At 37.5% G+C, this 17,041-nt stretch overlaps 1 protein-coding gene across 1 annotated transcript in view; it reads right to left on the bottom strand.

The window, feature by feature from the left end:
- ARHGEF33 (Rho guanine nucleotide exchange factor 33) overlaps positions 1 to 14,963 on the bottom strand; it is a 49,988-nt gene extending 35,025 nt beyond the window's left edge. The window contains exons 1-6 of the mRNA XM_065928835.1: positions 14,939 to 14,963; positions 13,207 to 13,256; positions 4,506 to 4,670; positions 4,065 to 4,186; positions 2,775 to 2,917; positions 280 to 339 (exon numbers count right to left, since the gene is read on the bottom strand). Of these exons, the coding sequence (XP_065784907.1) occupies positions 280 to 339; positions 2,775 to 2,917; positions 4,065 to 4,186; positions 4,506 to 4,670; positions 13,207 to 13,256; positions 14,939 to 14,963 (565 nt within the window). The remainder of the gene's footprint in view (positions 1 to 279; positions 340 to 2,774; positions 2,918 to 4,064; positions 4,187 to 4,505; positions 4,671 to 13,206; positions 13,257 to 14,938) is intronic.
- Between the last annotated feature and the right edge of the window lie 2,078 nt (positions 14,964 to 17,041).

Below are 17,041 nucleotides of genomic sequence, written 5' to 3' on the forward strand. Positions count from 1 at the left end.
AGTTCTCAGCAAGTGTTAGTTCAGTGGTAACTGAAACAAGCCTGAAGGAACTGAGAAGACTGGTTTTGTCTTCAACTTCCCTTCCGTTTCTCTCTGGGTTTAACTGAATTGCTGACCTACTCCAGCATACATCTTGGAATCTTAGTAAACACAGTGCTTTATCTTGCCTGCATTCTTTCATGCCTGGTTTGGGACTGAGGGCGTAGAAGCAGGAAAGGTAGAAGAAGGGATAGGGTGAGACTGTTAGAAGAAAAGAGAACTTGAAGAAGAGCCACTTACCAGAACCCATTATCCCCTTCACATTGCTGTCTCCTACGTGCATGGATCTGGTCTCTTGCGCTGCAGATGAAGGAAAGCTTTCAATCAATACTTATCCCACTAACATGAACTGGCACCTTCTATGAACTAAGAACTGGGATAGGCTCACAGAGCTTACCTTCTACTGGGGAAGCCAGAGCTTTAAAAAAAACATTACAATAGAGTGTGGCAAGTACTAGTCTCTCATTTCTACAAAGATATAACTGGTACTTAACTCATAGATAGCCATAAGAATTAAATAAAATAACATTTCTAAACTGCACACAGCAAGAGCTAAATGATTATGTAACTATTATGGTGAGGATGGTAATGCTAAACAGAGCCAGGAGGATGATTTTAAAATGTAAGCCAGACCCTGTCAAACCTCTGCTTAGCCCTCCAACAACTCCCCATTTCCGTGCAAAGACCAAAGATCTTAGAATGATCTTAAGGCCCTGAAATATCTGCCCACCTCCCCTGCCTGCTGTTGTTTTTTTTTTTTTCTTTCTTTCTTTTTTTAAAAAAACCCATCTCCTATTGTTTCCCTGTTTATTTTGCTTTTAGCCCCACTGGTCTTATGCAATTTCTTGAGCACATCAGTGATGTTCCTACCAGGACCTTGGGACTGGTCCCTTTCCCCCACTCTGATATCCATAAACCTACTTTCTCACTTCCTTCAGGTCTTTACCTGGTACCCTCTCTAAAATTATACCTGTGTTTCCTTATTTGTCTTCTGATCACTGTCTAACATGCTACATATTTTGTCTTGTTCATTGTCTCCTTCCTTCAGAACAAGAGGTCCTTGAGGGTTAGAAATTCTTGTCGTTCATTATGATATCCCACCACCTAAATCAATGCTTGAGGCGAATGGATGGATGAAAGTATAGATGAATGGAAGGAGAGAAGGAAGGGTAGCGGGTGGCCAACACCTTGACTGCAACCTCATGAGAGACCTTGAGCCAGAGGCACTCAGCTAGTCTGTGCAAAGATTCCTAACTCAGAGAAACTGTGATATAATGAATGTTTGTTATTTTAAGATACTGAATTTGGGGTCAGTGGATAACAATGGCACCATTTTATAATGGGTAAGCCAACCCCTTCTGAAAGTTTGGTCCTTTTACCTCAAGTTTTAACATAAACTACCACCAATCATATCCAGAATGTCTTACTATGCCATATTATTCCCAAATTTGTATAGCAACTCGGTAGAATAAACTATATTATATAAGCCATGCCTATATAATAATGAAAGAAGGAGAATTTGCCATGCATCTGGGCAAATACAACTTTTAATCTTTTATCTTGTGCATATGGTCAGCTGTCCCAGACTTGACTCTGATCTGACTTCTACCTTCCAAGCCCATTCTACATTCTTCCCTAACAACATCTTCATTTTATGCTGTGCTTTTTATGCCATGGAGCAAAAAATGTAGAGCCACCTGTGATGAACCCATTTCCTGATCAAGTGAGTCTTCCCAGGCTGCACCTATTGAGTCTCTAAAATAACTACTCAAATGGGTAAAAAATAAAAAAGCAAATCTGTACTTTTGAAGTTAACACCACTTAAAAGTCACTTGATTAAGATTTTTAAATTATCCAAAGCAAATTTATTATCTTTGAATATATGAGTTACATTGTTTCTTAAGCCATAAGGGTGGAAAACCACCAGTCCTGCTCTTGAGATTACAGTTGGTCTAGAAGTTATTGAGTCTCTTTTGGAGACTTTCAACATGAGACCAAAAAATCATGGGAAAATTTATCCAAACAATGTTGGTATTCCATTCATGCTCCTGCATATAAGGTACTTGCTAAATATTGTTGAGGATACAAAGATGTAGCAAACATGTAAGTGAACATGCTTAGCAACATCTCTTGGAAAGCCATTTTCTTCAGGACTGCTACATACAGATATTTTCTAATTATTTTCGGTGATGTGGCTGTGGCTGTTTCAGCCCACAAACACCACCAGATCAGTTTTCCAGAGAAAGGAGAGTACAGAATTAGGTTATCACTGACATCAATGCCTGTCTGTTAGGGCAGATATAACTTTCTCATATCCGTGAAACCTTTGTTGAAAAAAAAAGAACACAATTTTCCATCTGTGCAGAGAGGTAAGGATTGAGAAGTAATGTAGAAAATAAAACAATTTATTAGAGTGAATAATTAAAATTTTTTTCTTCTACTATAGTTGGTATAGTATTATTGTATAATAAGTTATTTCCAACCCATTTGAAACTTAGAATACCCAGATTATTATTTTCCCTCTAAAGAAAATCTTTTAAATTTGGGCAGACTCTCTCCATCTCTTAGATCCTCTGAATTCTTTTACATTCCAGTTACAAAAGCAAAACATCCTGAGTGATACATTATTTTCATCTAATAAAGATGGAGGCTGTAAGCCTATTCTCAATGTTACTGAAGTCCTAGGAACCAAGGGAGAACTACTTGACTAATTCAATATGATGTGTGAACTGTACCTTTTTCATAGGCCTGAGAAGGCAAAAGGTTTGTAAAGTCTTCAGTTGGAAGAACAGGCTCAGGGATGTTGATGGAACGGAAAGGACTTCCTTGTGCTTGAGCAGGTCCAGCCTGTGATCCATGTTCTTCTTTCTGAGTTTTCCTAAAAAAAGAAAAGAAAAAAGGCTCTTACTACATGATGGGGTAAGAAAAGAGTCAGTTCAGAATAGGTCAAGAAAATTTCTGAACCGCACAAAATTGCAGTTTGTAAATTAAACACAGTTGAATACTAGCAATTCATATGATTCAATGCAACTCATCACCAAATACCTATAATTCACCTTCTAATTATAATATCTGCATTCTTATTTTTCTGTTACTAGCTTCCCTGTTACAGAGTTTACAGCAGGAACAATTTATTGGGATAATTTACATTCTTTTCACAAAGCAACACAAGGGTAGCAGGAAGGAGCAGGTACTCAACTGAAAACACTGAACCATTCTCCAGGGTCACACAAATATTAGTTATATTTTAAATTTGATCATATCAAAACATGTAACAATGAAGGTTATGTCTCCTTAGTGGTGCAGCTTTACTTAATTCAGCCTGGTTGGGATATTGTTTAACATAAATTTATTTTCAATGGTCAAAGTAAAATAATAATAGTATTAGAGAAATTTCAGAAATCTAATAATAATTACTGGTGACCCCACTATCTTAGCACAAAAATCATAATTTAAATATATCTTTTTAGTTGTTATTTTCCTGGTGGCTCAGTTGGTAAAGAGTCTGCCTGCAATGAGGGAGACCCAGTTTCAATCCCTGGGCCGGGAAAATCCCCTGGAGAAGGAAATAGCAACCCACTCCAGTATTCTTGCCTGGAGAATTCTATGGACAGAGGGGCCTGGTGGGCTACAGTCCATGGGGTCACAAAGAGTCGGACATGACTGAATGACTAACACTTTCGCTTTCTAGTTGTTATTTTACGTTTTTACAGTTAAATTCTGCATGCCACTTCATATCATTTTCGTTTAACTTCCAGTTATATTAAGTGTGTTTTCTGCTACTGTTCTTATTTCCCCCACCAGGAATTGAAACTTTGCACCCTGCATTGTGAACATGGAGTCTTTACTGAACTGCCAGAGAAGTCCCACCATTCATTTTTGTGCTGCATAACCTCCATCACATGCTGGTTCATGGAGCCTAGTGGCCAGCTGTCCACCAATAAAGGGAAAGGTATTCCTGGTGCCTGTCTATGAGCCATTGCTTATACGTTTGCCTTTGGTCAGTTTTTCGGTCAGACACTCACTTGGCTTTAACTTTTCGAGATTCTCTTCGCTTCTCCTGTTGAAGCTGTTCAATTTTCTGTTGCATTTCTTCTTGTTTGGAAGTGATGGCCTGGATCATTGACATGGCATTGCTCAGCTCTTCCTAAAAAATAAGAATTGATATGTATTTAATCTGGCATATGAAGTTAAAGTATATAACATAATATTTAGTACACAGAAAACTTTTAATACATATTAAGTGAATGAATGAGAGATGAAAACTTTACTTCTATTGTAGCTTCTAATTTTAACATAGAGATCCAACCAAGTAAAACATGATATTTTTCCATGAAAGTTAGTGAATGGGCCAGAGGAAAATTCTTGTATTTGGTTGCTAGGCAAAAAGGCAAGTTGTTTTTTTTTTTTTTACTTCTGTTAAGATGTCCAGAAATCTTTAGGAGGGAAATAGAAGAAGGACCTACCTTAAAATAGTTCAACGAATTCTTCATCTCAGTAACTTTCTCTTCCATGGAACATCTGCAGCTCTTAACCTTCTCTTCCAAAGCATATTCTCCATGTTGAATTCTTGACAGTTCTTGCATTGCTTCTGTGAAACCAGTTTTGAGTTCAGAGGCTAGAGCCTGCAACTAAATAATACACAAAGAGTTAATTCAATTTGCTATAAATTATTATGAATGGAATCTCTGATCCCTTGGATGTTTCTTTTGTTTGCAAAACCAGGCTCTTGAACATGTACAGAACTCATTTACTAGAAGACTATTGTGTACACAACTTGAGGCAACCTTGGTCCCATATGTCTAGGGAAAAGTGGGTCTTCTTTATATCACTCACCCTGAAGCTTGATGGTGATAAAAAAGCAACCAATTTATTGTCTGCAAGTGTTCCTGCAACTATTTATTTGAACACCTTTGATTAAAAAGAGATTTATTTTAAAAGCAACCTATGCATGTGAAAGATAGTGTTGATCAGTAAGTAACTCTTTGAATTCCATGCAAGAAAGGATGTTGAAGAAATTCAGTTATTTTTTTCCTTAAAAAAATGAAATGATAAGAAGAGTAATAATTAAGCATATTTGAATATTTCTTCGAAAGGGAAGAAGTTTTTTTAATATTCTTGGATGATATCATGAAAAAGGAGATTATGGTGTTTCCAGGGGCAGGAAAACCTACAATGGTAGAAACTCAGCACTTTGATAGTAACGAGAATCATCTTCAGTCATCAAGCCTGGTCTTGTAGGAATGCACACTTGGATTTTTATTGTCAACTTCCAACCGTGAAAAGGGTGTCAATTTTGGAGTCAGGTAGGGTATAAATCCTAGCAACTCTGCTACAAGTACTAAAACCTCAGGCAAGTTGGCTAGCCTCTTTGTAGCAATTTCCTCATCCATAATATAGCTAGGATAATATTTCACAGGACTGTCTTGAGAATTAAATGAATAAATGTAGGTAAGGTACCTACCATAGTATATGCTTGGTATGTAAAAAGTGTTCAAGAAATTTTCATTCTTTTCCCCCTTGAAGTGGTAAATCAGAAAGCTAAGCACAAACAGAAATGTGGAGAAAATGGAGCACTTCTAAATTTCAGTTTTATTTATTGAGTCATTGAAAAAAGCATTTTCAACAAACAAAAGGTTAAGATAATAACAATAAGGTAATAATAACATTACTTACATGATTTTTATGATCTTACATTCTGCTAGGTATAGAAATGCTTATTCCTGATTGCTTTTTGAAACAGAACTTTTTAGGAGCCTTAAACACCCTTTCCAAATGGTTCCAACTTGTGTGACATCTCAAAGTATAAAATGAATTACTCTTCTGCACCATATTTTCAAAATATAGGGCTTGTGGGTCTCTGTGCTTCACAGAGGACTTGGAGGAGGGGAAAGTAAGAGGAATCAAGGAGATCATTCCGAGGAAAAAAAAGCATGACATCTCAGGTGTTTGGAGCTGAAAGATTGGGAAACAACATGAGCAATCTGTATTTCATTCCAGTCATTTTTAATTTTGATATGTCTGTGATGGGTTTTAGCACATGTCCTAATTCAGTTGTCATGTTAGTTTAAATCACCAGATCAACTACATTTGATCTGGTAATTTTCATTATACAAATTCATCTTCTGTGAGCAAAATGAAGTCAATGGCTATGTGATATCAAAGCAAAATGTAGGCATGTTTTAAAATTGAAGGAAGGAAACCTAACATTCACTCATGATTCCTGCTTGGAAAAAAAAAGGGAACCACTTTCCAACAGAAATAGGTTTCATTTGCACTACTCCCCTAGGTGGATGTGTGGCGTTTTGCCCAGAAGGCAAAAGGAAGCAGCAGGATTCTCTTCACCGTAGAACCCCAGTTCTCAAATATTAAGAGCTATCAATACCTTTCACTAACAGCCAGGTTATATAGGGACTTTGGAAATTCTGAAACCATTTTGAGCTAGGAAGCACCCATTTTCTTTCCATATGCTACTTTGAGCTCCTTCGATACCTGCCACTGAAGTAACACTATTGCTTTATAAACAGGTTCATGACCACTGATCAGGCAGGGGATGCCATACATAGTGAGTACAATCACACACCTGAGACTACAGGTCACTTTTAAGTTGCTTGGGAGATTTTGAAAACATTTAGCTACTGCAGACTGGTTTTCTGGTACCAACTGGCCATTCCTTTGTAAGTAAAAAAAAAAAAAATACTCTGAAGACGTGGACTTATTTGCTCTGCTCTGTCTCCCGCTTTCTTATTTGACAGCCCACAGCCCTCCCCCAGGATTAGAAATGGGTGTCTACCTTGTTCTCCAGCGAGTTGAACACGTTCCTCATCTCGTTGATTTTTTCGTGAAGCTGCTCTAGAGAGGTTATGATCCCTCCATCCTGCCGCTGGAGGCGGGCTCCCACTGGAGGCAGGTTCAGGGAACTCTTGTACTTGGAAGCCTACGGTACCACAGAGGGCTTCTTAGGCTCAAAGAAATAGGGGAGGGGAGTCCGAATTCTTCTTATTTCCTGCTCTTAATTTTTGTTTCTCAATTTCCTTTACTTTCTTGGCTCTTAACTCTTCTCAAGATGAATTTTAGTCAATGTCTTCCAATTTTTTTTTTCACCAAAGATCCCTTAAACTAAATTTTCATAAATTAAGCAAGTTGTTTCAACTTGTCTTTTACACAAACTTCTCCTTCCCTTCTGTCTCATTATTAAGGTCAGAAAAGCAGGGAATGGGCCTGTGCTTTGAGAACTCTGCAAAGTTTTAAAGATCAAGATTTGAGAAATCTCCACAAGGTATGCCACAAGGTATGTCCTGTGACACCTGACTAAAAGTTCTACGGGAGCAGAAGCTCAGATATTTTGAAGTAGCCCATAATGACAAGAATGCCAGGGTAATTGCTTTGGCTTCCCCCTAAATCAGGCTTGCTACAGAAGAAATGGGGTCTTTCTGCCAGCTGCCACTCCCTAATTTTTAGCCTTTCTTAATCCAATGCAATGGATTAACCCATTGCAATTAATTTAATGCAGTGATTTAAAACACAAAGTGAGTTATTTGAACAGTCAAGAGTAAATTTCCCAAATCTACTCCTCTACACTTCCTGCAGAAGTTGATCCTTAAAGTTATTCTTACCAGGCAACACTGAGGCTGATAGGAAGCCTGGTGTGGTGGAAATTTATCTTATCTATCCCTGGATGCAACACAGGTCTAGCAGAGATAGCTTCTCTGAAGTTAGAAGAACATGCCTCAATGGTAAAAAGAGACTGAGGCTTAAACAGGGCTTATAAATCCTAGAAAACATTCAATGGAAATTTTTTTTTTCAATGGAAATTTTGATGATGAAACCTATTACTGTAGGACTGGTTCCCATAGTTTTACAGTTAGAGTTTCTTTGGGCATATAACCCATTTTCTTAAATTATTAATATTTTTATTAACAGAGAAAAAGAAAAAGAGAGTCACCCCAAATCTCATTACTTTAACCATTAACATTTTGGTATATTTCCTTCTATTTTGTGCTATGAATATAAATGCAAGTATTAATAGCATTGGCTTTGGCTTCCTAGGTGGCATGGTGGTAAAGAATTCACCTGCCAATGCAGGAGATGTAAGAGAAATGGGTTTGATCTCTGGGTCGGGAAGATCCCTTAGAGTAGGAAATGGCAACCCACTCCAGTATTCTTACCTGAAAAATGCCAGAGGAGCCTGGCTGGCTATCATCATGTCTCAAAGAGTCAGACGTGACTAAGCACACACACATGCATATTTATAGTGTTGAAATCACATAAAAGATATATTTTGATTCTGCCCTCCTTTTTCTTTCCTTTTGCATAACATTCTTATAAGTCCTTTCCCTCAGCCTTCAAATGTTTGTCTAAGTGTACATTTTAATGGCTATATAATATTCCATCCTACAAGTGTGCCAGAGTTTACCTATTCATTCACCCTTGTTGTAAATTTGTTATTTATAAATTTTCAATATAAGATAATGCATTGAAATATAATGCTTTTTACTTAAAGCTTTGTATATATTTCAGTTATTTCCTTTGGATAATTCTTAAATATGAAATTACTGAGTCAAAGGATGTTAGGTAGTATTGACCCAAAGGAAAATATACCATATTGGAACATATTCAATTAATTAATAATTATACAAAATATATTTGACCAGAGGGCTTGAAAAGTTATAATAATATGGTTGTATATATTCTTGGAAACATACTGTATGACATGCAATGTCCTAAATTAGTGTATTTGGAAAATCATGTCTTAGACAAGACATATGAAACATAAGTAATATAAATGGTAGAAGTTAAAGTGTCCACATTCCTAAAGCTACACATGGGCCAAAAACATGGCTGGAGTTCAAGTCATTAGTGTGAGGGTTGCACTAGAACTAAATTGTGCTGTTACCACATCTGTTGCCTTAATTGGGGGACCCCCAACCCTCACTTCTCATGTTACTGAAATCAGAATTTTAAAATATATATTCCAAATGAAGTAATCATTTGGCTGAATCAACACAGCGGACTCTGGAAAAGAGACTGGGGTGGACTTTGAGGGGGTTATGGACGATGGACAAAGAGGAAAGGGATAGATTTGGATGCAAATAAAAGGGAGTGTACTAAGCTAAGGAGTGGTCAGGGTGTCTGCTGATTCACCTGGTCCACAGTAACTCTACCTGGAGTGAGCTGGGAGATGACAGTGCTCATTCTACTGTTGACTTCTGTGACCTGATTTAGGTCACAGCACCATATTCTTACCAAGGTTACGTTCATCCAAAGAACTGGAAGCCAATTAGGGATACGAACAGTTTAACACTTTTACTGCATTTGAATTAAATTAGTCAAAAAATAATACTCCTTGTTTTAATCATTGTTTCTTTGAGCTTCCACCTTTCCTTCTACCTATTAGCCATCTGCAATTTTGTTTTGGTAAATTGTTTGTGTTCTTCACCCATATTCTATCAGGGTTTCAGAATTTTCCTATTTATTGATTCTATGAATTATTTATATATCATTAAAGCTCTGTAATATTTTTGTAGGAAATTTTCCATTTTTTGTTATTTGTCTCTGAATTTGTTGAAAATACTTTTACATTGGGAAAATTTTTAATTTGGATGTGATGTACTCACTAACCTTTCCCTTTGTGATTTTTTTCCAGTGCTTTTTTTTTCTTAAAAAGATATTTTCTAGTGCTTTTTTTCTTAAAAAGACATCCAGAGACATAATAAATATTCACTAATTCTAAACTTCTATGGTTTTTAAAAATATTTAATGCTTTAATTCACTTTTGAGTTTATTTTGATTAGAGTATGAAGCAAAGATCTCTTCTTTTTTTGCAAAGAACCAGTTTTCCAAACACCATTTAGCACCAAACTAAAATGACTACATCAGACCCCTTGGCTTAAAGCAATATACACATCTCACGATACCCATTCATTCATTCAACTAATATTTATTGAATATGTATTATATTCCAGGCACTATACTTTGTTCTGAGAACATAACAAAGAGCAAAATGTACTAATCCCTGCCCTTGGAGCTTACATTCTAGAGAAGGAGACAGACAATTGAAAAATAATAAACAAGTTAATATTTACTATAATGTCAGGTAGGGATTGGGAGGTCTGCTGAGAAAATAAGGAGATAGAAAATGTCTGAAATGTCACATTTTCCTTCACCTTTCATATCTTGCTCTCCCTTTTAAGTATAGATTGTATCTATTATAGTTAACTCTCCCTGTATCCCTCCTTCCTTGTCCTCTTCTTTATTTCTCCTCCTTCATCTTCTTTTGGTTAAATGTTGCTTGGAGTAAACAGACCGGGGTTTAGGAGACATTCTTTTAAAACAAGGACGGGGTTATAATCACAGCATCACAAAGGTCACATGGAGCAAGTTCACTTCCACTGCTTCATTTGTTCCTCCGTGAACAGATGTACTTGGATGTATACAATAAGAGAATGAGGCCATCCCCACTGTAGCTATATTTAGCCAACATTCAGAGAGTGACCTACATAAAATCTGTAATAGACTTTAAATCATACTTGAGTTTAAAGAGATAGTCACACTCATTCAAATGCCATACACAGGTCAGGCATTAACAGAGGGGAGGTGGGCAGGGAGGTCTTGGACAGACAAGTGAAGCATCAGATCAGCATTGAAGGAAGATTCACTTCCTGTTTCCAGACCTTTGTTCAGGCTCGTCCCTCTGCCTAAAATTACCCTTCCCCACATTCACTTACCAAATGATTAATTTGTTCTTACATGCCTGATCAAATCCTTCAGTTAAAATTAATTCATCCCTTTTTCATATTCCACAGAATTTTATCAATACCTCTGTTGAAATTCTTCCAAACAGCCTACCTTGTATTTATTGTATGTTTTTCAGGACACTTAAAAATCATTAAGAACATCTGTTTCATTTCCCTTTCAAGTCCCAAGCAGTAGACTTTGCACATAGTAACTGCTCAATGAATATGTATTAAGTTGAAATGAGGCTATTTTCTTCAGCCTCTCTGTTTGCTGGTCAGGTTCTAAGAGCAACATGATTATAATGTTTTCATCATCTTGTGCTGGTTTGCCCTTACTGGGTCCTCAGCAGTGATCTCTTACATGATATTTTCGGGAACTAACTTGTTGTTATTTTCATTTTACTGTTACTCAAATTAAACAAATTTAAATTACATTTCCCCAAACTACCTGCTCCTCTGGATTCCTATATCTCTATTTGGGAGACCATCCTTTTTCATAGTTGCTGTTTCATCACTCAGTCATGTCCGACTCTTTTGTGACCCCATGGACAATAGCCCACCAGGCTCCTCTGGACCATGGGATTTCCCACGCAAGAATACTGGAGTGGGTTGCCATTTCTTTCTCCAGGGGATCTTCCCGACCCGGAGATAGAACCTGCATCTTCTGCATTGGCAGGCAGATTCTTTACCACTGAGCCACCATGGATGTCCCCTTTTCCTAGTTGTTGTTGTTCAGTCGCTAAGTCATGTCTGATTCTTTGCAACCTCATGGACTGCAGGACACCACGCTTCTCTGTCCTTCACCATTTCCTGGAGTTTGCTCAAACTCATGACCATTGAGGCATGATGCCATCCCCCTTCTCCTCCAGCCCTCAATCTTTCCCAGCATCAGAATCTTTTCCAATGAGTCAGCTGTTCGTAGCAGGTGGCCAAAGTATTACAGCTTCAGCATCAGTCCTTCCAGTGGATATTCAGGGTTGATTTCCTTTATATCTCCTTGCTGTCTAAGGGGCTCTCAAGAGTCTTCTCCAGCACCACAATTTGAAAGCATTGATTCTTTGGTGCTCAACCTTCTTTATGGTTTAACTATCACATCTGTACATGACTACGGGAAAAATCATAACTTTGACTATACAGACCTTTGTTGGCAAAGCCAAGTCTCTGATTTTTAATATGCTAAGTTTGTCATAGCTTCTCTTCCAAAGAGCAAGCATCTTTTAATTTCAAGTTTGCAGTCACCATCCTCAGTGATTTTGGAGCCAAGAAAATAAAATGTCTCTGTTTCCACTTTTTCCCCATCTATTTGCATGAAATGGTGGGACCAGATGCCATGATCTTAGTTTTTTGAATGCTGTGTTTTAAACCAGCTTTTTCATTCTCCTCTTTCACACCCACCAAGAGGTTCTTTAGTTCCTCTTCGCTTTCTACCATTAGAGTGGTATCATCTACATATCTGAGGTTGTTGATATTTCTCCTGGCAATCTTGATTCCATCTGTGAGTCATCCAGACTAGCATTTTGCATGATGTACTCAACATATAAGTTAAATAAGCAGGGTGACAATAAACAGCCTTGATGTACTCCTTCCCAATTTTGAACCAGTCCATTGTTCCATGTCTGATTATAAATGTTGCTTCTTGCCCTGCATACAGATTTCTCAGGAGACCGTTTGGTGGTCTGGTATACCAGGGCTTAAAACCTTAAAAGCCAACTTTGAAATCACCCTTTCTCCCAACCCCCACCTAACCCTGTCAGTTCTTTCTTCCTTCTCAAGTATTCCAAGTAACAATGCCTTAAGTCTAGAGAGTAGCATGGGTTTCCCTAGCCCAAGCTGTTTTCATGTTACATATTATATCAGAATGAACTTTATGATTTTTAAGGACAGAAATTTACTTTAAATTACAGTTGGTAGATAGAAGCCAAAGAAATACTATGTAGAGAGCCAAAGTGACTGTCATTGCAAACATATTACATAAAAGTTGGCAGAACATTTATCTCCTCATAAATCAAATTATTCCCATTGTTAAAAAAGCTTAACTTTTTTTTCCTGTTATCATATATGAACATCTGCAGTGCTAACCCCCTTTCATTCTCAATTCTCCTCACTAAAAAAACCAGACCTTGCTCTCTCCTTCTGATGGAAATGTTATTACACAGGGTAATGACCAGAATGATGGTGACAAAAAGAAAAGCATCATCGATGTGGGAGTGGTGGTGCTGTATTTTATAAACTGTGTAAGCTGTCCTTCAGTCATCAGTTTTCACCAGAGTACAATGTGAATGGTACTCTTAACCCTGCTTATCTCACAGTCTTAAGTGAACAAACACAATGATACATGTAGAAGCTTTTGTGAGTGCTAAAAACAACGTGTACATAAAGAACCGTCATCATTGTGATATGTAAAAGAGTTTAAAACAATCTGTGTTTTTACCTGGTAAATCTGTGCAGAAGGATTATTCATTGGCTTATGTTCATTATCTCCTGTAGGGAAAAGAGCTCAGTTTAATCAACACAATTCATTCTGTCCCTATTCTCTTCACATGCAGGGAATGAGGGGACTTAAAGGATACTAAATCTATACTTGCATGATTAAGAAGCCAATGGTTCAACAGAGACAAAAGATAAATTGGCATAGGTTATTTTATATTACATTCTAATGATCAAACCATATCTACCTGATATATCTCTTGTAGTAGAAAATCATGTGCTACCAAGGTGGGGAAGTTTCTCAATCAAACTGAATGATAAACGATCATTCATTAGCCAGAAGAGAATGCCCATGAAGGGTCTCTTTCAGACTCCCCTGGTGGTCCAGTGGTTAAGACTCTGTGCTTCCATTGCAGGGGACACAAGTTCGATCCCTGGTCAAGGAACTAAGATCCCACAAGGCTCATGGCAGGGCCAAAAAAAAGGGTCTGTCTTATTCTTGGGACTGAGTGAAGTTTATCTGAGGGGCTAGTTCCAGTCAGGAAGTCATTTATCCAGTGGTCACTCTACTGTTCTCAGGAGGCCTGTGTAAAATATTCCTTACTTCTTCTGCCTCTGATCCTTTAAACTTCAGAGCTCCCGCCCTCTGTCCTGCCCAGATCAGCTAAAGGAATTTTGCTGTCCTCCTGGACAAGAGGGTCGATGAAAGGAAATTTCAATACAAAGGGTCTTGGAAGGATGCAGGCAGAAAGAAAACAGTATTGTCAACACTAGAGACAGATCAAACACAAAGAAAGTAGTAGGTTATGAAAACCATTTGCACTAGGGAGGAAAAAGATTAGCCTAGAATGTTCCTGTCAGAACCTGAGCCCTGAGAACGAGGTAAATTGCATAAAATGTACACCTCACATGCAGCCCTTTGCTTATCCATTTTAGCCACATCTCCTTTGTATCACATTGTATGAATCAAGCAGTTTATAGATAAAATCCCCAGCTGCAAATATTTGGATGTATAGATGTGTACATTGTTCTCCTAGGACTTTCAGGTACAGGAAACCCTTCCTTAGAGGAATCAGCCTCAGTATGTTAAGTTTATAAATAATATATAACCTCAGCAGAGATCTTCTACAAACCAAGGGCAGTCTCTATAAAATCCAGATTGTTTGAGATTACCAATCCCCCTCACAAACTTGAGTGGATTTACTTAACCTATCTCATGCTATGTCCCAACAGCCTGGTATAATGGCAAGAACCAGAACCTGGGGACAGAGACCAGGGTCCCAGATCAAACTCTGACATTTTGTAGCTATAGCCTCACTTCTCTATGACTGTTTCTTTACCTATCAATTGAAGATGATAACAGATCCTACTTTTATATGGTTGATTCTGTGTGGTAAAGTTTAAAAGAGGAAGCCCTCATGTTTCTAGGTCAGCCTAGAAGGCGTTGGATGTCTGTTAGTTCAATATATATCTTGACCCTTTTCAGGAGGTCATTCTGAGGCAGTTCTAAAATTATTGCTAAGAAAAGTAAGAAACTACTCAAATTATAGATATACATGTAGCATTTCCTGTTTCCCCAGTACTGTGTCTGTGCTCTTCCTGGTCATTCTGTTATGATAGTGAAATAAGAATAATCAAGTTGACATATTATTATGTTATGAGATAAGGGCAAGACAAGCTTACAACCTGTATTTCTTAAATCCTGAGCCTTAAGCAAGACATAGGAAAAATCTGACCTTGCTTGGTTTTGGTCTTTTCCATGGTGCCTGTTGCTTCTCTCCTCCAGCTTATTCAACATTGCATCTTCATCATCCCTGGATCAGGCCATCCCCTCGTCCCCAGACCTGTCAGTTGAAATCAAGAGTAAGGGAACAGGTGAAGTGACTGGACTTAAGTTTATGTGCTAACTTTAAAAAATTGAAATGAACACAGAAGCAACAGGTGTTATGTGCAGGTTCAGAAGAGTGAAAATATGAAGTTAAGCACATATTTAGCTTAAAACTCAAAGGTAAATATCTTGTCAACAAGTATGAATTTCATTAGTTAAAATTATGGTAGTTTTTAATATACTGAATTCTGTTGGGGATCAAACCAATTAACTTAAACCTATTAATTTTATTAGCAGGGTATAGTTTGGGGAAATTAACTTAAGCAAGCATGAAGGCTAATATATCTGTTTCTATTTCATTAAATAGTAAGTTCCTTGATGGCCTTGTCCCCACTTTCACCATCTGTAGACTTCTTTACACCAGGAGATGCTAGTCAATTGTGGCCTGGCTGTTGTGATCTTTGGACATGAAACTGCCAGTTCAGAATGCAATCTAACAAGTAAAAATAGTATTGTGGACACTGGCCCTCTTTTTATCCCATCTAGAATTTTAACCCTTTTCAATGATTGGGGGATTCCCCAACCTTATGCAGCTTGACCAGAGGCCTCCCCTTATGTGGAGGCTGAAAGTGCCAGGTTCTCCTAGCCTCCCTTGCAGCTAAGGCATGATGGACATGTGGTAACATTTTGATACACCCACCTCAATTGGTGCTGGCAGTTGCAGAAGGATTTCCTAAGGCAGATATACTTGATATACTTTCTACTTTCTTAGAAACAGAAATGATTTTTAAGACAAGCAGCAGCAGCATCAACGAGGGTGGTAGTGGTGACCATGATCTGGTATAGACAGGTTAGGGAACTCCAGCTGCTGCTTTCCTCACCAGAACAGCTGTACTACATAATGTGGGGCATTGCTGCTGGACGCATAATCCCAAACTTGGTTCTCCAGTCTCCCAGAGATTTTATGAGCTGTCCATATCCTTTTAACAAAGTCCTTTGCTGAGTAAATCAGCCAATTATTTCCTATTGCTTTGCAATTAAGAAACTTAATTGAAATAATAAAAAATATATCAACACTATCCAAGATTGAGAAAGCATAAGTTACAACTTTGTTCACTGCTCTAGAAAAGACACATCTAATTTCTGGTGATAAAATGCAGATCAATGTTTACCTAGGGCAGGAGGTGGGAGTTTAACTGGAAAGAAGCACAGGGAACTTTTTAGGTTGATAAAAATATTCTATTGCTTAATTATGGTAGTGGTTATCCAGATGCATAAATTTGTCAAAACTCATCAAAATGTGTATTTTGACTGAGTGCCTTTTATCCCATATAATTTATACCTCAAAGTAGAAATTAGTGTTTCATGCATATATTAAGGTCTGTGAAGCAGAATGATAAATTGACAGAGTCTGGAAGGCACAAATGGATGAAAAAGCATTGGTCAATAGCTGCAAATTATAAATGAGGAATCTAAAGAAAGGCCCAAAGTGAAGGCCATATGCTCTTTGGAATCTTGTACATTTTTCATGTGAGCATGGAAATTATGTCAAGATAAGGCATCTTCCCTAGCTATCTGAATCTCTTTCATAGCTGATATAAACATCACTAAGAGGAAAAGTTTCTGCTCCTTAGCAAATAATCATTTGATATTTAATGAATTCCATGATGAATATAATTAAATCACAGAAAGTTAGAGCCAAAAGACACTGAGAAAATTATTTGATTCAACTTCATTTATTGGAGAAGCAACCAAGGCGTGGAGAGGGGAAGATAAGTCATCTGCTTAAAACCACACAGCTTTGAAAATAATTGTTAGAGGTGATTTCTGTTACTATTTGGGGGAAAAAGTATTAAAATATGTGAAGCCATATTTTAATGGGATTTTTTATGGATAATTAATTCCAGAGGATTTGTTGATCTAATCTGCAACTAATTAAAAACAAACCCCCAAACTGCCATCAGTCATAGGTAAAATGTAAATTTATGCATTTTCAGAGGTAAGACATCAT

This window comes from Muntiacus reevesi, chromosome 3 (genome assembly GCF_963930625.1).
Source record: "Muntiacus reevesi chromosome 3, mMunRee1.1, whole genome shotgun sequence".
Lineage (NCBI taxonomy): Eukaryota > Metazoa > Chordata > Mammalia > Artiodactyla > Cervidae > Muntiacus > Muntiacus reevesi.